At 42.5% G+C, this 25,917-nt stretch overlaps 1 protein-coding gene across 5 annotated transcripts in view; it reads right to left on the bottom strand.

The window, feature by feature from the left end:
* Window positions 1–1,312: 1,312 nt before the first annotated feature.
* dnmbp (dynamin binding protein) overlaps window positions 1,313–25,917 on the bottom strand; it is a 149,962-nt gene continuing 125,357 nt past the window's right edge. For 4 of the 5 annotated variants that reach the window (XM_014157049.3, XM_014157052.3, XM_014157053.3 and 1 more), the window contains 13 exons: window positions 23,135–23,334; window positions 22,595–22,694; window positions 21,328–21,475; window positions 15,547–15,564; window positions 8,830–9,029; window positions 8,579–8,709; window positions 8,242–8,346; window positions 7,363–7,491; window positions 6,739–7,071; window positions 6,088–6,276; window positions 5,787–5,985; window positions 4,776–5,455; window positions 1,313–4,526 (listed from right to left, as the gene is read on the bottom strand). In XM_014157049.3, coding sequence (XP_014012524.1) covers window positions 4,341–4,526; window positions 4,776–5,455; window positions 5,787–5,985; window positions 6,088–6,276; window positions 6,739–7,071; window positions 7,363–7,491; window positions 8,242–8,346; window positions 8,579–8,709; window positions 8,830–9,029; window positions 15,547–15,564; window positions 21,328–21,475; window positions 22,595–22,694; window positions 23,135–23,334 — 2,618 coding nt within the window. In that variant the 3' untranslated portion in view covers window positions 1,313–4,340. The remainder of the gene's footprint in view (window positions 4,527–4,775; window positions 5,456–5,786; window positions 5,986–6,087; window positions 6,277–6,738; window positions 7,072–7,362; window positions 7,492–8,241; window positions 8,347–8,578; window positions 8,710–8,829; window positions 9,030–15,546; window positions 15,565–21,327; window positions 21,476–22,594; window positions 22,695–23,134; window positions 23,335–25,917) is intronic. The other variant, XM_014157051.3, reaches the window with a different exon arrangement.

Genomic DNA, 25,917 nt, shown 5'->3' with positions numbered 1-25,917 from the left:
ATTAGTTCATTGACAATAACTGCCTTGGAAGTGAGGGATATAACATTAAGTAGCCCTATTTTGAGATGTGAGATATCACAATCTCTTTTAATAATGACAGGAATGGAGGAGGTCTTTATTCCAGTGAGATTGCTAAGGCAAACACCGCCATGTTTAGTTTTGTTCAACCTAGGTCGAGGCACAGACACGGTCTCAATGGGGATAGCTGAGCTGGCTACACTGACTGTGCTAGTGGCAGTGACTCCACTAAACTGGCAGGCTGGCTATCTCATTGTGGAGCTAGGGGAGTTATAATGTAGAAAATTGTAAAATAAAGAAAAACCCTTGAATGAGTAGGTGTGTCCAAACTTTTGACTGGTACCGTATATATGTATGAGGAGAGCGAGAGACCAATCAGAGCCAGATCGTCTTTGTCGCTATTGGTTAAACTCCCACCCTCACTATAGGAAAACCTTTCATCACCCTCAGCTTTTACACACTCTGTCAAACCCAGTTGAATGGAGCTACAGAACCATTCAGATTCAAGCTACAAACAGATCATTTTAAAGGATTGCTTGCAACATGAGATTACTGCACCCGTTATTCCTCTTCGTTTCCCATGCTGGAGACCATGGCTTGATTACAACCTGTTACAATGGTGCCAACATTTTGTGGCTGATCTTCCAGTGGCTAAATGTGTCAAAGACCTGACTGGACCCAGCACCGCACAGTATGGCTCGTGTTTGTTGTGTTTGGGAACTGAGGAACATGTAACTTGGTTCCAGAAGAAAGCCACTTTCAATTTCTTTAGGTTGGGGGCTTTCATCAAGGTAAGTATTTATTGGTGTAGCATCCTCCCCAGGCTATTGCACACACAGCACATATAAGTCTTGGATATCAATCATTCAAAGTTGGCCTTAATGGGAGTGACCATATAATTCTATAGGAGTGACCTTAGTAAAGTATTTGTCATCGTCACTAGTTAACACAGTCAAAGTCATAATTATGGCAAAACCCTACACATATCCACAATCGATCTTCTTAAAATTAGATTTTAAACCTAACCCTAACTAACAAAGAGCCAAGTTGGCTGGAAGTGTCTGCGAACAAAATTAGGTGTAATGTGACTGACATGACTTGACTTTAGAGAGTATGCCATCCTTCAGCACAACGTCACACTTGATCAGGAAATACCTTTTCACACTTTGACAGTGTTTGTTTCATCACTTGTTGTACAAAATGACACAAAACACAGGTAAACGTAATGTTTACTGCACTGGGCCTTTAACAAAGCAGCCCATAACAATGAAGTAAAAACACAGAACCCAGGGGATATTTTTCAGCTAAGCTGATTTTCTTTTTTATTCAAATGAAAACATCACTTGACAATGGAGTGCAGTAAGTAATACATTCTCAATATACAGCATGATATACAGTACCAGTCAAAAGTTGGGACACACCTACTCATTCAAGGGTTTTTCTTTATTTTTACTACTTTCTACATTGTAGAATAATAGTGAAGACATCAAAACTATGAAGTAACATATGGAATCATGTAGTTACCAAAAAAGTTAAAGAAATCTAAATATATTTTAGATTATTCAAAGTAGCCACCCTTTGCCTTGACAGCTTTGCACACTCTTGGCATTCTTGTAACAAGCCTCACGTGGAATGCTTTTCCAACAGTCTTGAAGGAGTTCCCACATATGCTGAGCACTTGCTGACTGCTTTTCCTTCACTGTGCGGTCCAACTCATCCCAAACTTTCTCAATTGGGTTGAAGTCGGTTGATTGTGGAGGCCAGGTCATCTGATGCAGCACTCCATCACTCTCCTTCTTGGTCAAATAGCCCTTACACAACCTGGAGGTGTGTTGAGTCATTGTCCTGTTGAAAAACAAATGATAGTCCCACTAAGCGCAAACCAGATGGGATGGTGTATCGCTGCAGAATGCTGCGGTAGCCATGCTGGTTAAGTGTGCCTTGAATTCTAAATAAATCACAGACCCATGTCACAAGCAAAGCACACCCACACCTCCTCCTTCATGCTTCACAGTGGGAACCACACACACGGAGATCATCCGTTCACCTACTCTGCGTCTCACAAAGACATGGCGGTTGGAACCAAAAATCTCAAATGTGGACTCATTAGACTAAAGGACAGATTTCCACCGGTCTAATGTCCATTGCTCATGTTTCTTGGCCCAAGCAAGTCTCTTCTTCTTATTGGTGTCCTTTAGTAGTGGTTTCTTTTCAGCAATTCAACCATGAAGGACTGATTCACACAGTCTCCTCTGAACAGTTGATGTTGAGATGTGTATGTTACTTGAACTCCGTGAAACATTTATTTGGGCTGCAATTTCTGAGTCTAGTAACTCTGGGTCTTCCTTTGCTGTGGCGGTCCTCATGAGAGCCAGTTTCATCATAGCGCTTGATGGTTTTGTGACTGCACAATTTTCCACATTGACTGACCTTCATGTCTTAAAGCAATGATGGACCGTCGTTTTCCTTGCTTATTTGAGCTGTTCTTGCCATAATATGGACTTGGTCTTTTACCAAATAGGGCTATCTACTGTATACCACCCCCTACCTTGTCACAACTGATTGGCTCAAACGCATTAAGTAGGAAAAAAATTCCACAAATTAACAAGGCACACCTGTTAATTGAAATGCATTCCAGGTGACTACCTCATGAAGCTGGTTGAGAGAATACCAAGTGTGCAAAGCTGTCATGAAGGCAAAGGGTGGCTACTTTGAAGAATCTCAAATATCAAATATATTTTGATTGATTTAACACTTTTTTGGTTACTACATGATTCCATATGTGTTATTTCATAGTTTTGATGTATTCACTATTATTCTACAATGTAGAAAATTGTAAAATAAAGAAAAACCCTTGAATGAGTAGGTGTGTCCCAACTTTTGACTGGTACCGTATATGTATGAGGAGAGTGAGAGACCAATCAGAGCCAGATCGTCTTTGTCCCTATTGGTTAAACTCCCACCCTCACTATAGGAAAACCTTTCATCACCCTCAGCTTTTACACACTCTGTCAAACCCAGTTGAATGGAGCTACAGAACCATTCAGATTCAAGCTACAAACAGATCATTTTAAAGGAGTGCTTGCAATCCTTGTTTGTTCCTTTGATCTTTGAAATTTAAATAAGAGCATGTTTGTGATTATTTACATTTTTTATGGGCTTTAGGTCGGAAACTACACCTACAGTAGATATTACCTTTTGATCAACCCACAATAGTGTTCAATGCTCTAAACCACAGGAGGTTGGTGGCACCCTTAATTGGGGTGGACGGGCTCGTGGTAATGGCTGAAGTGGAATAGGTGGAATGGTATCAAATACATCAAACACATGGTTTCCATGTGTTTGATGCCATTCCATTCGCTCCGTTCCAGACATTATTCATCCTCCCCTCAGCAGCCTCCACTGCTCTAAACCCAACCTGCTTCTCAAGGCCACTTCATACTCACAATACCGGCGGTTTTTAACCTGGGCTGAGTTCCGATTCTCTACCCTTCTCCAGAAGTGTGCACTCGTTAACCCCCACCCCCCCCATTAATTTAAAAGCATTGGATTGGTGCAAGCACGGCTGAAGAGTTTCCACCAACATATTCCTCACACTAGTCCATTCCTTTTAAATCCATGAGGAGCAGTGAATGGGTGCACACTTCGGGAGAAGGGTAGAGAATTGGAATGTAGCCCCATTGTCTCACAAGTAGATTATATACTGCACAAAATCATTATCATCCTCATCTCACTGTTGTTCACTTTGTAGGGTAATGCTCTAAATTACATACACACAATTGAAATGTTATACTGGAAGTCATACTGTTATACTGTTGTCTGAGTTTATGCCTCAGGATATTTGAGTTTTGAAGTCTGAACTAAACCCCTTCAAATTCCTAACTCACAGCCCAATAAGCTTCCCCAATGAGGTTATCTAACAAATAACCAACTCTATAGACCCAGTGTATTTGGTTCTGAGCCTGGGCAACTCACAAGTGTATCACAGCATATGAGGGAAAAGAGAAGAGACACTCCCAAGTAGTAACAAAAATGAAAAAAAGTCTATAAATACAGTATAGTCATTTAACAACTTTCAAAGAAGTGGATCAGCAGCACGGTAAAGTCCCCCCACCCCCCCAAAAAAAACTCAACCACAGATCCCCTTCAATATTAAGGCACCAGATATCCTGTTGATGGTTTGTTCATTTGTTTAAGTGTTTGTTTGTATGTTTGTTGTTGTTTGGAGTCTGGAGAGCTGTTTTCTATCACGGGGTGAGCTCATTCTAGTGTGGGGGCTCTGACTTTGGGGGTTAGGGGGCACCTTCCCCCAGGGTAATTTTTCAGGTGTACTCAGACTTGCGAATATAGTTGGAGGGGATGTAGCCTCGCCTGCCCCCCGCCTCACCGAGCCACCACTCGCTGTTGCCGTTCATGTCCTGGAACTCCAGGATGCGGACACGCTGATTGGCCGAGATGCTCAGCTCGTTAGCACAGCGGGCAGTGAATGAGTAGATGGCATAGTAAATCTAGAATGAAAAAATTATTAGATTGTCTTCTGTTAACAATGTCTGAACAAAGGAATAATGTACAATTATAATACTGCATTCAAGATGGTTTCAAACAATAATTTTTTGAGGAATACTTGAATACCTATTCCAACATAATAAATACACAACATAACCATTTATCAAATGACTGATTTATCTACAAACTCTTTATATACATTCCTCTAATAACAGACTTTATTTCGCAGTCCTATTGTAGGCCAGTCATACCTGATGCCCATCGAGCTCTGACTCTAGCTCAGGTTTGGGCTCCGCCTCTGGTTCAATGAACCCATCCCTTGAGTACGGGGACCTCCTCTGATCACCACAGTCTCCATTCCGTTGGTACGAGCCAAGGGCCGCCTCAGTTTGGCCAGATCTCTGAGAAAGACCCAAACGGTTGTTTCTGTGCGAAGAACAAGATTCTGTCTCCGAAGAGTCAGACAGCTCCTTGTGATTGGTTGGTGTTGTTTTACTTGAGTCGAACGAGTCCCTGTGATTAGAGGACTGTTGGTAGGTGGGGTCTGTAATGTCTCTGTGATTGGGGGAGTTTCGGAGCGCAGGGTCCAACAGGTCCCGGTGATTGGAGGGATTTCTGGGGGAGTCTGCAGGATTGCGGTTTGGCGAGGGAGTGTCTCTGTGGTGGGTTCTGCGGGAGAGGGTGGGGTCCTGGGTTAGGTCAAGGTTGGGGCGGGGTGAGGAGTGGCTTGTGTGAGGGGCAGTGGAGAAGCTGACGGCAGACGTTTCCTGGTTGAAGGTCAGCGTGCTGTTACTGTTCTGGCGGGAGAACACAGGGGATGAGCCACCATAGCCTGACTCATTGGAGGACTGGCTCTCAATGGAGACATCCGATTGGCTCCTGCGTTGGTTGTAGGGTTTCAGGAAGGAGCTGTATACAAAGCCCTTGGAGACTGCAGAGAGAAAAAATATGAATTAATCACTGATCAGCAATCATGCCAATGCAGATTCACAGAATCATATTAATTTTTACACTATACGACACTAATCAATGAGTTCTGCTACCACCAACAAATTTCAGTGTAAACAAAAATAACAAGTTACACTTTATTTTACGGTCTGCAGTCAAGGGTTTTGGGATCGAAACAAGCACGTACAATCAAGTAAGTACGCAAAACTATCTATTGTTACCACATGATTTCGTAGTACATACAGCCCCATTATTTCCCAATCAATATTGTCCATCTCAATAGCTCTGCTTCTTGTGTAGCACCCCATACCTACCCCCATTATCGATGAGCCAGCGGTTGTTGCTGCCCATGGGGTCCTGCTGTTTGATGACACCCACAATGTCTCCCACTAATATGGACACGTCCAACTCCTGGGCCGCGTTAAAGTTCCTTTCCGCCTGGAAGAGCTTCTCTGGGCCATACCGGGCCAACAGTCCCGCTCTCTGCTCATCTGTCTGCAGGATGTAGTTAGGCTAAGATATCAAGAGAGAAACAGACATTCAACACCATTAGTATATCATTATACTACTAGTCTTGTGGGTGGAACTGGCATCTAGGTAAGCAGAAACACTCACCGGTCCCTGCAACTGCTTCTTGGAGGTCTGTTTCTCCAGGGTCTTCTTGTCAAGAGGCTTGCGTGTGGAGGTGGAGGGTGGCAGGCTCTCTTGGCAGAAACTGAAGCGCTGTAGAAGCTGGAGGACTCTACCATACTCCTCTTGGAACAATGATATCAGGTTCCCCTCATTGCCCCCAATGCATGATAACTGGAGCAAGAGAGAATCAAGAGAGAGAAAAAAGCCATAGACACTAGTTACTAAAGCCAGCAGATAACCCTTGTGTGCCAGTAAGACATTAACTAGAAATGAATGTGGTCTTATGCAGATCCCATTCACTCAACTGGGAGCTAGATCAATTATGCCAATAATGCATAGATGTGATACTATAATACCTCTAGCACTCTGCACTCCAAAGTTGAATTCTGAATATCAAGAATACAAAAATATATATTGTATGTCGCAGTTCTTAATAATTCCTGTATTGTCCACGTCTGTGGTGTCCAACATGTCCTGTCCTGAATTTGATTTTGAATAATCCCCATATGACATGCAGGATTCAAGTCCCAACATAATGTCACCCTCTAGCGCACACGCACGCCCGCGCGCGCACACACACACACACACACACACACACACACACACACACACACACACACACACACCTCTTACCTGTAGCAAAGGCTGCAGCTGCCCTAGCGTCAACTTGGTAAAATCTCTCTGGGCCTGTGCAAAGGCTCTCACACAGCCAGTAAACAGGTCTTCAGCGGCACGGTGAAACTTGGGCAGCTCGTCCAACAGCTGGGCATTGAGCGCCTCGTAGTTGTTGCGTGCCGCCTGCAGCTCATCCTGGACGCGGCGGTCTTTGAGGCGCTCAGCGCGCTCCTTGCAGTTGTCGTAGTCCAGCAGCTTGTCAAAGCGCTTCTGAATGAGCTTGTGGGGCCCGGCAAACATGAGCAGAAGCTGGGTGAGAGGGAAGATGACCAAGGCTTCCGCTCGCTCCTTCTGCTTACACACATACACGCACGCGTACACACACGTGTACACGCATGCGCACACACACGCGTACACACACGGACACACACACACACACACACACACACACACACAGACACACACACACACACACACACACACACACACACACACACACACACACACACACACACACACACACACACACACACACACACACACACAAACGGGAAAGGGAAGAACCTTTTAGTTTGTTTTCTATATTGGGACATGCTTCATAACGGTCTTATGATTAGAACAAAATTGGATGTCAACACTCACAAAGTGGGGGAACTGCTTGTCGCTAATGGAACGGTGGGCTCTCTGGAATCGTTCAGGGTCCAGCTGGCTCCGGTCTGTGTAGATGTCACAGAAACTGATAGCAGCCAGTACCTTCACTGAGGCCGATTCCTATTGGACAACACACACGCCAGTCAACACAGGGGCCAGCCAATGACATGATAGAAGTAGAGTAATTGATCTGGGTTGTGTTCATTAGGCACCAAATGGAAGAAAATGGACTGAGGCAGAAAGGGACTTAAAAAAAAAAAAATGTTTTCAGTTGTATGCCCGAAGGAAGAAAACCCTGGTCAAAAGTCCATTTTGGAGCAAGTTTACAGTGCAGTAGAAACAGTCTAGGTGGGTATCGCTGATAGTGATTGAACATTAGCAATAGTGCATACCATTCATTATATGTGCTTTTTGATATGCACATATTTTTATTTTATTTACTTAACCTTTATTTAACTAGGCAGTTAAGAACAAATTCTTATTTACAACGACGCCTACCCAACCAAACCCGGACGACGCTGGGCCAATTGTGCACCGCCCTATGGGACTCCCAATCACGGCCGGATGTGATACAGCCTGGATTCGAACCAGGGACCTTAGTGACGCCTCTTGCACTGAGATGCAGTGCCTTAGAACGCTGCACCACTCAGGTGTACTACAACTTGTGCTACGACAACAGCCGTTGCTATGATGCAGTGATTTAGAGGGCTGCGCCAATCGGGAGGCCAGCAAACATGTTTGTCTTCTGCTTGCATTAATTCTGAATGCTTGTATTTGAATGACCAATTCACTTGTATGTGAATGAATGAATTTGAAGTGTGATTCTACATATTATAGTGTGACTGTATGTAGTAGGATATTACTATTTACCCGAATATGCTGCAGGTACAGAGAGATGTCCCTGATGAAGGACTTGATGAGTCTCTCCTGGAGTCGGAACCTCTTCTCTGCCTCATCAAACGCCTCATCTTTGATCTGAAGAAAAGGAGGTGGAGAACCATCAGCAACTACAGATTTCATCACCAGTCCAAATTCAAATAGGAGTGCAAAGGAAAGGGAACACTGTCGCTAGTTTTGAGATGTTTAAAGATGTATGTAACAGACATAGTGAGACTTACGGCCACTTCTATTTTACACTCAATCAATGTAGTCATGGACAAATATACTGTGACCATGGAGGTCACCTTTGGTCACCCTTTAGTCATACCTGGGGGGAGATCCCGGTGAGATGTTTGAGGTGGCTGCTCACGCGGTTGGACTTCTTAATGATGGAGTGCATGCTCAGCTTGGAGATCTTGTCAATGAGGGTGTCCTCGTCCCCTTTCCTGTACTTGAGCACTGTGGACAGGAGAGGGGACACGAGTTAAAAACTGTTGCTAAATACACTAGTAAACTAAAGCAAGGGTCTCCGACTTCAGTTTTAGAAGGGGACCAGCGTGTGCAGGCTTTTGCTCATACCCAGGTCCTTCCTCCTCTTGTATTCATTTATGTTGACATTGATCTCTTTGATGGACAGCAGTGCCTGGGCCAGTAGGGGCCTGTCGTGGTGAGACTCGGGCGTGGCACTCAGCAGCTCCATTAGTAGCAGTGGGTACCGCATCACCCTCTGCACTGGCTTGATCAGGAATGAGCCCAGGTTGATGTAGTTGGTCTTCCCCCTGAGAGGGGGGATAATAGGAAGGAGATTGTGAGAAAGAAAGAGAGAAAGGTGGTGGGGATTGGGGATGAAGAAATACAGAGAGAGAGTTTGAAGGTAAAGGAGGAGTAAGGAGAATGGGAAAGGACAGGATTGAAATTCAAAACAGAGAGAGAATTAGAATGTGAGCAAGAGATGCTTTGGAACACCCACCAGTCACTTCGGGAAGGGACACAACCACAAACCAAGCTGGCTACACCCACCAGTCACTTCGGGAAGGGACACAACCACAAACCAAGCTGGCTACACCCACCAGTCACTTCGGGAAGGGACACAACCACAAACCAAGCTGGCTACACCCACCAGTCACTTCGGGAAGGGACACAACCACAAACCAAGCTGGCTACACCCACCAGTCACTTCGGGAAGGGACACAACCACAAAACAAGCTGGCTACACCCACCAACTCTGACATCACTTAACACGTCCCTCGCCAAGTGATGCCCTACATCGGTGGTCACCAACCGGTCGATTTCCAAGGTATTCCTAGTCAATCACCAAACATTTCTGTAAAACCCAACGATACCCGGTAGGCCTAGAGAGCAAATCAAGTGCACCTACAATATAGGCCTAACACTGGCCAATCAGATAGCTCAGATTACCATGTCTGCACAGTTTCCTTGAACCACTGACTAAAAAGAAGACTCGAATGCACAGCAAAGTCGATACTGTGAGATTTCAAAACATTTAAAATCATGACTGGAGAGACTCAACGAATACAGCGAAAAGCTGCTGTTTTTATGTTACGTTTAAGTTGTTATTCAGCACTGTCAACACTTATACGCCATAAAATGCACTTTCTCCCTACTTCCACTCACACAGCACTGCATCTGCAATGAATTATGCTTGCATTGTTATTATTTTGCGGCTTGTGTCTTTTTTTATATCGAGGAATATTTATGTTCATAGGAGTAGCTAACAACATGAATTGGTGCATGAGACAGAAATAATGCAGTGCAACTAGTTTTGCCATCAGCTGGAAGACTGTTTCCCCTTTTCTCGAGGTAGCCTCACCGCACCTCCCTCCCTCTCCTCAGTCTGACCCTCAGATGCAGGCCATCAATCCAGAAAAAAAGGAAATCATTATGCTCACTCAGCCGTGCCTCACAAGTAATACAAAAACATTTATATTACCAGTGTGATCATATACCTAACTTAAAAAAATATAGAATTTCAAAATGGTCTGAAAAGAACAACATTGGCAGGGCAATTCAAACATAGCCAATATGCAGTGATAATGTATTGGGCCTATAGATAAAAAAAATCTGCGTGGTAGATCTCGGTTTGCATTTTGACTCCGGAAGTGATCTTGACAGAGAAAAGGTTGGTGACCACTGCCCTTCATCAATGACACTGAACACACGCTCACATTTGTGCCATTGATCCAGTTACAAGTGCATATGTACTGTAGGGCCCTATAAAAAAAATACAAAAATATTCCCCAAATTCAGTTTTCTCCTTAATGATTTTCCAGGTTTCCGTTTTCCCCTCTCAAATTCACTTTTTTAATAGAAAAAAAAACCTAAATGTGATGTTCTAAGTCCAGAACAAACCACACCAGGAGAACACTTCTGAGGTCTGGATTACCCCTTAATTCCTAGCAAGATTTTGTTTAGCTGTGTTTTTGTAGAGTTTAGAGTCATTTGATGGTAGAGTTTGCAAAACAAATACTGGATCAATCCAGTGGGTACCATTTTGCCAGGTAAGAATAGACTACTTCGTATACTGAAAAAAATAAACGCAACATGCAACAATTTGAAAGATTTTGCTGAGTTACAGTTCATAGAAGGTAATCAGTCAATTTAAATCAATTAATTAGGCCCTAATCTATGAATTTCACATGACTGGGAATACAGATATGCATCTGTTGGTCACAGATACCTTAAAAAAAGGTAGGGGCGTAGATTAGAAAACCAGTCAGTATCTGGTGTGACCACCATTAGCTTCATGCAGTGATTGTGGCCTGTGGAATGTTGTCATACAGCCATTGAAGAGGGGTGAGAAGTTACTGGACATTGGCGGGAACTCCTTTTGTGACATGTCTGGTGAGTATGCAGGACATGGAAGAACTGGAACATATTCAGCTTCCAGGAATTATGTACAGATCCTTGCGACATGGGGCCGTGCATTATCATGCTGAAACATGAGGTGATGGCGGCGGATGAATGGCACGACAATGGGCCTCAGGATCTCGTCACGGTATCTCTGTGCATTCAAATTGCCATTGATAAAATTAATTGTGTTCATTGTCCATAGTTTGAGCCTGCCCATACCATAACCCCACCGCCACCATGGGGCACTATGTTCACAACATTGACATCAGCAAACTGTACACCCACACGACCCCATACACATACGTGGTGTGTGGTTGTGAGGCCAGTTAGATGTACAGACAAATTCTCTAAAATGACGGAGGCGGCTTATGGTAGAGAAATTAACATTACATTTTCTGGCAACAGTTCTGGTGGACATTCCTGCAGTCAGCGTGCCAATTGCACGGTCCCTCAAAAGTTGAGACATCTGTGGCATTCTGTTGTGTGACAAAACTGAACATTTTAGAGTGGCCTTTTATTGTCCCCACCACAAGGTGCACCTATGTAATGATCACGATGTTTAACATGCCACACCTGTCAGGTGGAGGGATTATCTTGGCAAAGGAGAAATGCTCACTAACAGGGATGTAAACAAATGTGTGCACAAAATATGAGATAAATTAGCTTTTTGTGCATACGGAAAATTTCAGGGATCTTTTATTTCAGCTCATGAAACATGGGACCAACACTTTACATGTTGCATTTATATTTTTGTTCAGTGTAGTTAACATTTAATTGACATGGTTTTTGGGAAAGCCTTTCCATCTACCAGAAGACTTTTCATTAACATCATCGCTAAATGCTACACAAAGTGGTAGATGCATGCACATACACAAACAGGGGGAAATCTCAATGCCTCTTCAGAAAGTTGCAGGAAATACGAATCACTGATGCATTCTGCAAATTAATACATTTTCAATACATTTAGTTGATTCCCTACTAAGTTCAATACATTTTTGAATATTGTTGAATTCCTTTTTAATGTCTAGATTTCATGATTCCTTCCACGTTCTCCACATCACAGATTGTATAGGGCCCTACATACACTATATGACCAAAAGTATGTCGACACCTGCATGTCGAACATCTCATTCCAAAATCATGGACATTAATATAGAGTTGGTGCCCCATTTGCTGCTTCAACAGCCTCCACTCTTCTGGGAAGGCTTTGCACTAGATGTTGGAAAATTGCTGCGGGGATTTCCTTCCATTCAGCCACAAGAGCATTAGTGAAGTTGGACACTGATGTTGGGTGATTAGGCCTGGCTCACAGTCTGTGTTCCAATTCATCCCAAAGGTGTTTGATGGGGTTGAGGTCATGGCTCTGTGCAAGCCAGTCAAGTTCTTCCACACCAATCTCAGCAAACCGCTTTGTGCAAAGGGGCATTGTCATGCTGAAACAGGAAAGGGCCTCCCCCAAACTGTTGCTACAAAGTTGGAAGCACAGAATCATCTAGAATGTCATTGTATGCTGTAGCGTTAAGAGTTCCCTTCACTGGAACTAAGGGGCCTAGCCTGAACCATGAAAACAGCCCCAGATCATTACTCCTCCTCCACCAAACTTTACAGTTGGCACTATGCATTGAGGCAGGTAGCGTTCTCATGGCATCCGCCAAACCCAGATGATTCGTCCGTCGGACTGCCAGATGGTGAAGCGTGATTGATCACTCCAGAGAACGCGTTTCCACGGCTCCAGAGTCCACTCCAGCCCGACGCTTGGCATTGCGTACAGTGATCTAAAGCCTGTGTGCGGCTGCTAGGCCATGGACACCCATTTCATGACGCTCCATTGATAAAACAGTTGTTGTGCTGACGTTGCTTCCAGAGGCCGTTTGGAACTCGGTAGTGTTGCAACCAAGGAGTAGTGGTAGTAGTGGTAGTGTTGCAACCAATGTTTTGGTGCTTCAGCACCCGGCGTTCCCGTTCTATGAGCTACAATTTCACGGCTAAGCCATCGTTGCTCCTAGACATTTCCACTCCACAATAACAGCCCTTACAGTTGACCGGGGCAGCTCTAGCAGGGCTTGTTGGAAAGGTGGCATCCTATGATGGTGCCACGTTGAAAGTCACTGAGATCTTCAGTAAGGCTACTGCCAATGTTTTTCTATGTAAATTGCATGGCTGTGTGCTCGACTTTACACACCGGTCAGAAACGAGTGTGGCTGAAATAGCCGAATCTGCTAATTTGAAGCGGTGTCCACATACTTTTGTATATTTAGTGAATGTAAGGAACGTGCTGGCCATTCAATATACAATCATTATCATCACAAGTGCATATATTTTTATGATGACACTTATGTGGAAATGGAGGGACTCAACATTTGTCCAGTAACTATATAACATCCACCTTTATTGGCTTAGTTTAATGTATTCCAAGAGAAAAAGCAACTTAGGCAACCTTACACAGGATTCAATGATTGATATTTAATCTATAGGTAAGATACAATATGTAAAGCTAATTACAGCAAAGCAAATGAAGATCTGTATACTGGGAATGTTATATTATTTGCTTTAAAAGCAATTTTCTGATGAATATCTTAAAGTAGATTATTTCAGTTAATAAAATATTGTCAATACGGAAATGGTGAAGGGATTACTGCTGTACTCCACTAGATAGCATTACGTCTGTTCAGTCACCAACAACAATCTTTGTTGGCCCTTAGAAAACTGGACCCACAAAACAGAAGTCAACATTTCACTTTACCAAAGGCAGTCACAACAGTAAACACAGATGCACATACACACACACAGAGCATAAAACACAGCAGCACATTGTGTGAGCTCCAGACTTGTGCCAAAATAGTATTTGCTTTCTCTCAAATACTTAAGGTGTGCTTGATTTAACTCCCCCGATACAATGGAACTAATGGAATAGTCTCATATTTGCAAACCCTGCCCCTCTGGACCCGAGGCAAGCTACAAGTGCCATCAGAAAGTATTAATACCCCTTAACTTATTCCACATTTTTCTGTGTTACAGCCTGAATTAAAATGTATTAAATTTATTTCTTTGTCACACACAATACCCAATAATGACAAAATGAAAAAATGTTTTTTGAAAATGAAATACAGAAATATCTCATTTATATAAGTATTCACAACCCTTTGTTATGAATTGAGCTCAGGTACATCCCCATTTTCTTGGATCATCCTTGAGATGTCACTACAACTTGATTGGGGTCCACCTGTGGCCAATTCAATTGTTTGGACATGATATAGGAAAAAATAACCTGTCTACATAAGGTCCCACAGTTGACAGTGCAAGTCAGAGCAGAACCTATACCATGAAGTCCAAGGAACTGTCCGTAGAGCTCCAAGAATTGTGATGCGGCATATATCTGGGGAAGGGTATAAAACAATCTCTAGAGTGTTGAAAGAGTCCAAGAGCATAGTGGTCTCCATCATTGGGAAATGGAAAAAATATGTAACTACCCAGACTCTGTCTAGCATCTGACCAAACTGACCAAATTCCTTGGGCAAGAAGGAACTTGGTCAGGGAGGTGACCAAGAACACAATGACCACTCTGACAGAACTACAGAGCTCCTTGGTAGAAATGGGAGAACCTGCCAGAAGGATAAAAGATTCTGTGTTCTGATGAGACATAAAATGTACTCTTTGGCCGGAATGCCAAATCAATGCCACACAATCCCTACCATGAAGCATGGTGGTGACAGATGATAATCTGCTTCAGAGTGCAAACGACCTTAGACTGGGGGCGAAGATTTACGTTCCAACTGGACAATGACCCCAAGCATACAACCAAAGCAACCCTGGAATGGCTTCATAACAAAAATGTGAAATTCCTTGAGTGGCCCAGCCAAAGCCCAGACTTGAATCCCAATGAAAATCTGTGGAAAGACTTGAAGATTGCTGTTCACCACCACTCCCCATCTAACTTAACAGAGCTTGAGGAAGAGTGGGAGAAAATCCCCAAATCAAAATGTGCAAAGCTGATCCAGACATACCCAAGATGACTCAAAGCTGTAATCGCCGCCAAAGGTGCATCTACAAAGTATTGACTCAGGGGTGTGAATACTTATGTAAATTATATATCTGTATTTAATTTTCTATAAATTTGAAAACATTTATAAAAACATGTTTTGACTTTTATTATGGGGTATTGTGTGTAGATGGGTGAGGAAAAATATATATTTATTCCATTTTGAATTCAGGCTGTAACAAGGGGTATGAATACTTTCTGAAGGCACTTTAAATCAAGTGCATCTAAGTAATATAAAGATTTTCAGCACACACACACCAGCTTTAAAACTATTAAAGGAGAAAACACATGTAGACAAAGCTTATTATGGGGTTAGTGAGCCACAGGCATGCAGTCCGGCGGTTTCTCATGCAGATATCATAGCAACACTCTTTAGGGAGACTTACCAGTCGCGATACACCGCCCTGGGATGGGGAAGAGGGTGGGAGAAGCAGAGGGATGGGGAGAGTGAGAGTGAGACAAGAACACATACAGCAGACATTATAAAGCTTGGCTAAAGAGCATATGGCCTGGGTCTTTGACATTATACCTGTCTGTCCAGTAAACAGGTGTTTCCCTAACAGAGAGTCACCGCTATTGTCTAGCAGTTCAGAGTTTATTAGCACTAAGCTGTGATAGGAACGTTGGTATTGTTCATCTCTAGGACCACAGCTACATTCCAGGCTTTGGGAGGATCACACAAACAACCTTAGGAAGCACAGCAGTAAACCGTACAGAGGTCAAAATACACTACATTAAATGTAAGCCAATGTCAATTTCGATGCTACACTCAATTATGAGAGGATACACTTTTCTAATCTAGCCTTGCATACCCTTGTAACATATACTGTAGTGCCAAGTTTGGGTGTAGGGTAAAGTTGCCCCTACATGCTGATCTTGGGTCAGTTTTCCATTTCCCTCACCAATGGTTAAGGTTAGGATTGGGGGAAGGAAAGCTGTTCCTAGATCTGTACCTAGAGGAAACTTCACCCTGGAGTGCTAATTTTAAGAGCTTTAAGGGTTATAGTTCAAATGCAGAAATCCATGAATCCAAGTTAGAGTTAATAAACTGTCCAATGCTATAGCAATGGCTGTTGTCGTAGCACAAGTTGTAGTACACCTGAGTTGCACAGCGGTCTAAGGCACTGCATCTCACTACAGACCCTGGTTCAATTTCAGGCCGTATCACAACCGGCCGTGATTGGGAGCCCCATAGGGCCGCACACAATTGGCCCAGTGCCGTTACGGTTTGGCCGGGGAAGGCCGTCATTGTAAATAAGAATTTGTTCTTAAACCCTTCCTGGGGCCCTATAAAGCTCTTTAGACAAGCAATATATGACATGTTACTCCTCTGTATCCACGGACACTCACGTGTGCCTGTGCACGTATGTATGCACACACGCACAAATCAGTCATCAATCAAAAAGTGGGAGCTCCTGAAATCTTCTCCTGCATTCATCCCAGTCATCAGCAACATAGCATTTGGGCAGGTGCATATCTGACATCAATGTGTGCGCAATAACAATACTAATTTCATATGGTCAATTTCAATGTCAAAACATACTGAAGACACGTAGGCTATAGTGTAATGGAATGTTTTACCTTATGTGGTAGGTTGTGTGTTTTGACACTTATGTAGTTGTCATTAACAGGTCTAAATACGTGTCATGACAGTGTTATGTCCATATTATAACAGGTTATGACAAGTTATTTAAACTGTTATGACATATGACATGGTTAATGTAAGGGAATTTTAATGTTTGTGCTTATCTTATAACTCATTTATGTGTTCATCAAGTGGCTGACTGTACAAATCCTCACTATCAGTAGCAGCAATTTGGCAGTACGCCCAGACCTTGTTTTGAGAATGAACGAAAGAGCTCAGTTTCAAGGTCTCAGCTTAGAGAGAAGAAACCTCGTGAGGTATTGGTCTGTCACTTGTTATGAACCAATATTGGTCTGTCACATGAATGAAACAAAACAGTAATGATTAATGAATTATGCTAAATCATGCAAATATAACTTGTCTGTGTATAGCTGTATACTAGACAACTGCTGGGTCTGCCCAGGGAGAGCTCCTGATTGACGTGTGTACTATGGTGCACTGAGTTGGTTGGAATTTCCACGACATTATGACCGTGTGATAATGTGTTATGCCGCTGGGTGTCAAGTAAAACGTGTTACCGAATTAATCATCACCTTTGAAGCGCTGTCCATTTAGTTGTGTTTGGCTTAGAATCAGCATCCACAACGACCAAGTTTTCCACTCAGTTTCAACCTATTCTTGAACTTCTTTCTTCAAATTGATCATCACAGTAGCTAGGTTTCCATCTAATTTGCGACAGATTTTCATGCTAATATATATATTTTTTGCATAAAACAATATGCACATTTTCTCTTCAGAGATGCTTCCATCAAACTTACTTTTTGTGGATAAAAGCCTGTGCGTGATGACATAGTGCACATAAAAATGACTTTTACTGTTAAATTCCCATGTACCGAATGAAAAATACAAGTTAAATGGGTTTCCATAGCATTTTCAACTTTATTGGTGTTTTTGTCACAAAAACTGTTATATAGCAAACGTGCCCACTCTAGTCTTGGCACATGCGCTCTAGCCAACAGCTCGCAAATACAGTGCAGCTAGGCTAGTCTACATGATGAGATTATGGATAAGAGCGATATTATTTGTATTTGTCAAAAGGCAGCCAAGCATCGATCCTCATGTCACCACAAAAAGACCCTTGATATTTATTGGAAAGGAGCATCAAGCTCATCACGTTGCACTTTCACCAACCTGTAAAGTTCATCATAACTTATTTAATCTGTAGCCTAATAATCTGTATGGTTTCCCGAGTCGTAGTGAGAGGACCACACAACATATCATTGTGTGACTCCAAGTTTACTTCGATATGATGGTTATTATATCAATATTAAGGCATTTCCGTCACCATTTCTCACATAATTAATGTTACAGACACAAAAAGATCCTATCATTTTGAATAAAAAAATTGTCATCGGCATTTATAAAATTGTCCCGGCATTTCATGTTTCCATTAGCCCGGTTGTGACTTTTTTGATGCATCAGGTAATTAATCTGCATAAAATGGTGGGATAGAAACGTGGTTAGTGAGGTCAAAAAATGTAGTCCAATAGTGAGTTTTAAAAGCATGATACTGTTTTGATGATAAGTGTTTGACGTGACTTTTGAACCATTTGCATTGATATCAGAGTGGTTAGAGGAACAATAGAGCCCTGAGTACCAGGCCATTAGGACCTGATGGAGGGACATTAGAGCCCTGAGTACCGGGCCATTAGGACCTGATGGAGGGACATTAGAGACCTGAGTACCAGGCCATTAGGACCTGATGGAGGGACATTAGAGCCCTGAGTACCAGGCCATTAGGACCAAGCCAAAGGAGATTAACATGACTCATGGAATTTGACTGCGGCCATGACTCATGACTGCCGGTTTGGCGGAAATACGGTCACAGCCCTAGGTAAGGCCCTCTTTTCAGGGTGTGTATTTGTACATCAAGCTTACTTACGACATGTATTCTAGGTAATTGTGAAGAAAGTTGAGCCAAGTTGAACACAGAACGCCGTTGACCAGGCCCTTCTTGTTAAATGAATCATAGTTTCTTGCTTCAAACAAAGCCCACGCCAGCACTCTAGTGGATAAACAAAATGGTGTTACTACGGAATGCCGTAGTCTCTGCTGAAAGACTGGGTGAAACAAGACTGGAGAGGTGAAACTAGGCAGGGCACATTCTTCAAACTCCACATGATTAAAATGTACTGGGACAGAAAGGACATCCCATGAATTGGACTACTCATACATAGTGTTCGTGCGTGAGTGTGCGTGTGTGATATAAAGCCAAATGACCTCAATGCCTATGCTCGAGATGAGTTCAAAGTATGGAAGCATGGCAAAGTAGCTCCATTTAAAACAAGGCATGTATAACATTACTAGTTGCTAGGCAGATTTCTTCTACCATGACCAAATCCGAGCTCAATCAATAGAGGCGAGAATCTAGTTACATTAAATATATGCAAATATTTTCCTCCGATTGCCCAATGGTCATCATTGCTTGCAATATGCAATAGCCTATGAAACTAATAAGTCCTTCATACACAGGCTCACACACATATTTTATATAAATATTAAGTTCAGTAGTGAATGAATGGTCTCCAGACGGAATTGGCTATTGCTCCTATCAATTTGGCTGGAGTCTTCTATTTGCAATTACTGCAACAGGCATTCAGACGTTTTTTGTAAAACGCCCACTGATATTTATTGCAGAGTGTGAACTAAAGGGGGCGAATTGTCAGAAATTGGGAAGCAGGGGTGAAAGTGGGAGAGAGACAACATAGCTGGACTGTTGTTTTACAATTAAACTCAATAGTACTGTTTTTCATTTGGTAAAGCAGCTTTGTATTTCTTAACCAGGCAAAGGATAGCTAAATAGTAGGCCGGTGACTGGTTACGGGGACGCAATAGTCGCTTGCTCAATGAGTATGATTGGAGGCGGAGCCAGAGCAGAGCGGAGCCTGCCTGTCTTCCCACATTTATTGCTTGCTTCCCCCACAGCTCACCAGGCTGTGCTGCGTATCTAGTGCTGTTAATATTCTGTTCATAGCCTAGCGAGTCAAAGTCCAAGTCACCAATGGTTGAGTCCAAGTCACGAATATCGGGACTCGAGTCAGACTAAAACACAGATTTGCTTGTAACCCCCTATCTAGCGTTATGCAAATAGGGGACCACAACAAAAGAAAAACTAGAAGATGGTTCGGAATATATTTAGTGGCTTAAAAAAATCTCTTCGGAAAGCACTACAGGTCACTCTGACCAAACGCCACGCCCACTAGCGTTTCTTCTCCACAATGAGTCTGGATTTGCTTTCCTCCCCAGCAGAATGCTGTAGAATGCAGAATGCCAACACATCTTGACCATTCTAATTGTTCCCAGAAACCGATGGGTGGGCCAGATCCGGCCTTCATGAATCACGTCATTGGCTTTGATACTCTGATTGGTTCGAGACGATCGAATCGCCGATTAATTTGTTTTGTACAACGGACCTTTTTTTGACACCAGCAGTTTGACAATAGAGCAGTGGAATTAAATTCAAGATGAGTCGTCAGGCAACTACAGGTTGTCTATTGGGGAGAATGTGATCAGAATATACTATTCCATAAGTCTAAAAACCCAGTACAAAGTATTCCATCTCTCAACCTCAATGAGGTGAGATTTCTAGGACAACAATACGGTTTCCATTACAATCCATTTTCAACAACATGGTGCATCCATATGGTCAATGTAGAATTTTTTTCTAGATGTTGATGTCACAAGTAGACAGGCTCACACACAAACACACGCCACTCATTGCAGAAGGGTGAGTAAGGTTTCTCTATCAATTCACATGCAAGTCATAATAGTACAATGTCTCATAAAAAAATGCTTTGTTTTAGTATGTCCCAATTCTCTTTTGAATATAACTCCCATTCCTTGTGTCCTTTCATTGATGGTTGCTGGTAAACTAAAAAACAGGTTTCAATCCAAAGCAATGGAAAGGTTGGGTTGAGGTTATGTAAGAGAATTGTGACTCAACCATGGGGTACATCTCAACAATCTAAAGTGGCTTCCTCTCCTCGTCTCCTTTTCTTCATCAACATTTATGTGAAATTACTGGGTACATGTAGGGAAAAAAAATCCTGGTTGGCATCCAGCATTTTGAAAGAGAGGAGATGGAAAAAAGAAGGCACAATACATTGTTGAGAGCAGGGTTGGAGTCAATGTCATTCATTCCAGTGAAATCAGGAAGTTAACTGAAATTACAATAAAATAAAATATTCCTAATTGAAAATTGTACTTTTAAAACCTTAATTTGAATGACTATTTATTTCCCAAATGCATTGCATTAAAATGGAATTGACCTGATAGCACTTATTGGCCTTGTCCCAAAAAACACTAACTTCTACCCCTTAGACACCCGTGTAGATCTGAAATAGTTGGATTGGTTCAAGCAATGTGGTAGTACCTCTAAATTTACCTCAGGTGGAATTTTCGCCATATTGCTTACACTTATCTAATTATTTCAGATCTGCCCATGGCGGTATGGGCTTCTGGACGGGACTGTGGTCTCTCTCTCAGGCTTTAAATCTGCTCTGTTTTGTTTGTGTGTAGTCACCTGAGTTTCTCCAGGCACTCCAGCACGTGTCTCTGGATGCTCTCGTCCTTCTCGTACATCTCCAGGAGAGAGATGGCGTCATCGTGGTTCTGACAGTAGATCTTGTACACCTCTTCGAGCTCTACCTTAAAGTCCAGGAACACCTTTCCTGGGAAATGCAACAGAGCAATACCACTGTCATTCTATTGTTCCTCATTTATCAATTCTTAAAGGTAAAGTTCATATTTTTCAACCAAATCTAAATGTTTTATGTAAATAGCATGTTATAGAAGAGTCACTTGGTTTTGAAAAACTTACCCCAACCAGCGATATAGTCCCTCATGCTCATTCTGCACTACCAGGGCACGGCTAAAGCATGAACAAAAGCTCCAATAACACCCAAATACGGCATTTTAGAAACGACAACGCTCTCAGTATAGTGATGCAGGTCTTTAGATGTTTTACAGATGACATTGTGTAATTCTAAACTTTTTCCGCAATGTTATATTCCATTTTGTTGGACTCGAGTGATACTTTACCGTGTGTGCATGTGCTGGCTACACAGAGAAGTATCGCTCGGGTCCAACACAATGGAATATAGTGCACTGCAGAATGAGCATAAGTAAATTTTTCAAAACCAAGTGATATCGCCAAAAACATGTCTGGACTCTTCTATAACATGCCATTTACATCAAACATGGAGATTTGGTTGAAAAAATATGAACTTATCCTTTAAAGAAAGTCATGGAAAACTGGTTTGGGACTTTTATTAACGTGTCTAGATTATTTCTTTAAGTCTACCATGTCCCACCAAACAGCATCTCCCAAAGTCAAGTGTGTGATTGCCATAGTGGGAGGAAGCCTGGCTGACGTGACCCACGAGGTACACAGCGAGGGAGAGCTGAGACACACTGGTCTGGAAAGGAGTCCATTTGTTGATGCAATATTCGCCTTGAAATTGAGAGATTTTGAATTGGTTCTCTCAAATGTTATTTTTCCCTGAGGGATTGAGACCTCTCATTGTTAGGATTTGAAAATACAACAGTTGTCATGGAAGGGAGCAGCGCTCAGGGGCTGTGTGTGGCTGTACATGTGGGTGTTTGAGTGAGAAAGAACCAACCAGTTAAAGCACATACCCCTTTATTATCGATGCATCGTGCCAAAACAGCCTCTCCAAGAGGACTTTGAGTTGGGTCTCAGTCAGATTAAGTGGGAGGCACATCTTTCAAGTTTTTCTAATAATTGAGTCATTACGTTTGCTATAAAAACAGTCTAGGGTTTGCATTACCAATGGAGTCAGTGTCCTGGAGGGTCTTGAAGAGACGACGCGAGAGGTCGATTACAGAGTTGATGTTGCCAAAGAGACCGTCAAAGTCAATGTTCTGCACCTTTAGGAAGAGCAGAGGTACAGAAATATTTACTGAACTTTTTAAATAATTTTTTTACATGGACAATGCACATGAATCAACAACTCTGCAAATGTGCCAGATGTATTTGGTTTTTATATGTTGTCTCTGGGCAGGTGGGTAAACATTTCCGAATTACATAATAGTGTGTGCGTAGGTGCGTGTGTTTATATAAGTTAGATGTGCAATACATAAGCTCTGTGAAGCTTACAATGTTTATAATAGTGGCATATGTCTTCTTAATTTGGGTGTAATATTTATTGTTATGAAGCTGACCATTAAAATCCATAAAGAATGATAGAGGAAGCAATGTTGTATCTGTCCCATTATGGCGACTGTGAACGCACAGCCAGCGCCATGGAGGCATCACCATTTTGAAGTAGTCAATTGTCTTCTTCTACTAGTTCTAATAGTGTGTGTACCTGTTTGCGTTGGAGTGGTTGGATAATCTCCTTGACACACATCTGCAGGTCCTTGATGTAGTCCTTCTCTGTCTGCAGCAGCTCTTCTATGACCTTTGACCTTTTCTCCAGCATCCTCTGCTCGGGGTCCTCGATGGCCACCACTGCAGAGACCGGGGCTGACTCCAGGCACTTGGGCTGGGTCGACAGGAGGGTCATCTCTGAAAGATAGAGAGGGGGAAAAGAGAGAAAGAGATTTCATGGTTAGTGAATGGAATTGAATGTGAAAGTTAGCCTGTCAACAAAGCATACTTGCCGTGAACGTTAAGCACCTGAGGAGCAGTGGAGAAAAATACAATTAATTCCACTCTTCTGATTAGGCATTTATACAAAAAGGTTCAAAACAATTTTCGAACAAGACCCATTTTCTTTAGACATGTCAGGCTAGACTTTCATCTAGATCTCTGGTGTCAATGGCTGGTCTCTGTGGTGTATGGGAACGGACGGAGAGTCTGTTTCACGCACTGCTGAGCCTTCTGAATGGGCTATGGACTGGAGTGGACTCAGCTCTTTGTCAATGGCACAATAGACTATGACAGCAGCTAGTGAGATATAGGCCTCAGTGGGACAGCGGAGAGACAAGGGATGGGAAGGAGGACAGTTTTGGGAACGGAGAGGAGAAAAGAGGACTTTGGGGATAGAGGGAGAAAGAAAGTCAGGAGTGAACGGGTGGGAAAGGAAGGGATGTGGGAATGGAAACTATCATGAGTACATAAACAGTGCGTGGGAGCATAGATAGAGAGATGAGAGTGAAGAACATAAGGAAGAGGAGGGACATGGATAAAGGAAAGAGGGAGATGGAGAAAGAAAGGCATAATGGATTAATAATAAATCTGGGAATATGGAAAGCATAAACAAAGATATACAATCAAGCAAAAAGGAGAGAGTGGAGTGTGGATGGGACAGACGGAAACTGGGAATTTAGGAGTGGGGGGAGGATGGACAGAGGATAAAGGCAAGGGGACCAGGGTTGATACCAAAAGTATAATATATTATCAGATTAGGGTCATTCGGTGTGTGTGTGTCTATTAAAATATAATTACAGTCATTATCAAACAACACATTTCACGGCACCCCTCCGGTATATGTGACAATAAAACATTACATTTTTTTTCTTTACTAGGAGGGGGTCTCAGGAGTAGATATAATGTCAACCTGTGTCACTACACCACAGCAAATGTGTAACGTTGCTGAATCATTAGAAGAGTGTTGTTTTTAAATTAGCAAAGCCACCAAACCCTGTACAGGCCTAAGGCTTGACAGAGATGCACTAACTCCTTCCTGTTTTTGTTCAGTATTTGGTCAGGACTGTTTCTATTATTAATAATAGGGCTACTGTACAAGGAGGGTGTCCAAATATGAAGTGGTTACCAGGGTTGGGTAGGTTACTTTCTAAATGTAATCCTTAACAGTTACTAGTTAACGGTCCAGAATTGTAACCAGTAACGTAACTTTTGGATTACCCAAACTCAGTAACGTAATCTGATTACATTCAGTTACTTTTACTTTCCCCTTAAGAGGCTTTAGAAGAAGAGAAAAATGTGTGTTACCAATTGAACGACATCTATTGCAGGATTAATCAATATTAAAGTTGATATAGTTGGCCATATATGGATGTTACATTTTATTTTATGGGTTTTCACTGGCTGTCCACTGGTTTAAAAAACATTGATTGATAGGCAGCTTAAACTTCTTGAATTCAACCATTATTGGGTTCAAATACACATTTAGATTTGTGATCAGCCATCCACAACAACCACAATCCATAAGGCGCAAATAGCTAAATGAGAGAGCAGGAGTGTGATTCACATCGTTGCGCTATGTAGATATCAATAATAAGTGATGTCCTTATTGCCGTAGACTACACCACTACTGTCATCCTTACCTCCAAGCATTTATTCAAGTTGGATAATCTTTGGTTGCTGACAGCAGTCGCACCATTGGAAGACATAGCTTGGACAGTAGCTTATAAAAGCCTATTCTTGCTTTTTTCCCGCCATCCATCAAACACATTTGGTGTGTCATCATAGTGGTCAACTTGTGGTCAAACACGCTCTGGTAGGGCTGGGCGATATATATCGTGTGACGATAGAAAAACGTCTATCGTTTCATATTATGCTCTATCGTTTATTTTGTTGTGTCGCAAATCACACTCTTTAAGGCAATATTTGTAGTTAATTGGACGACGCTTTGCGTCCACACGTGCCATGTGAAAGGAAATTTGCAACACAAACAAACATGGAGGAGAGTGAACGTGACACAGAGCTCGTACCTAAAAGAGGGGCTACTTCGCTCGCATGGATGTGGTTTGGGTATGAAAAGTCTGACATGGACCAGAAAATCATCCTCTGCAAAATATGCCGCGGGCCGGTCACGACAACAGGCTCAAACACCACTAACCTATTTTACCACCTACGCAAGATTCATGTGAAACAGTACGGAGAGAGTCTATAGATGAGACCCAAAAAAGTACAGTCGAGTGCGCAAAACAAACCCCCAACTCAGACGTTGCAAGAAGCTTTTGCCCGCGACACACCATATGGCAAAGAATCACAAAGATGGAAGGAGATAACAGCTGCCGTTACAACTTACATCTGCAAAGACAAGGCCCCAAATTACACGGTCAGGAAACGATGGTTTCGTGAGTTGGTGCTAACACTCGACCCAAGATACCAAATGCAAATTGAAATGTGACACGTATTAATGCCAAAATAACATGCAAAACAGGCAAGACCCCAAAAATA

The sequence above is a fragment of the Salmo salar genome, chromosome 19, assembly GCF_965601325.2.
Source record: "Salmo salar chromosome 19, fSalSal1, whole genome shotgun sequence".
Classification (NCBI taxonomy): Eukaryota; Metazoa; Chordata; class Actinopteri; order Salmoniformes; family Salmonidae; genus Salmo; species Salmo salar.
The sequence above is the reverse complement of the archived record's forward strand: the minus strand, read 5'-3'. Positions and strand labels throughout refer to the sequence as shown.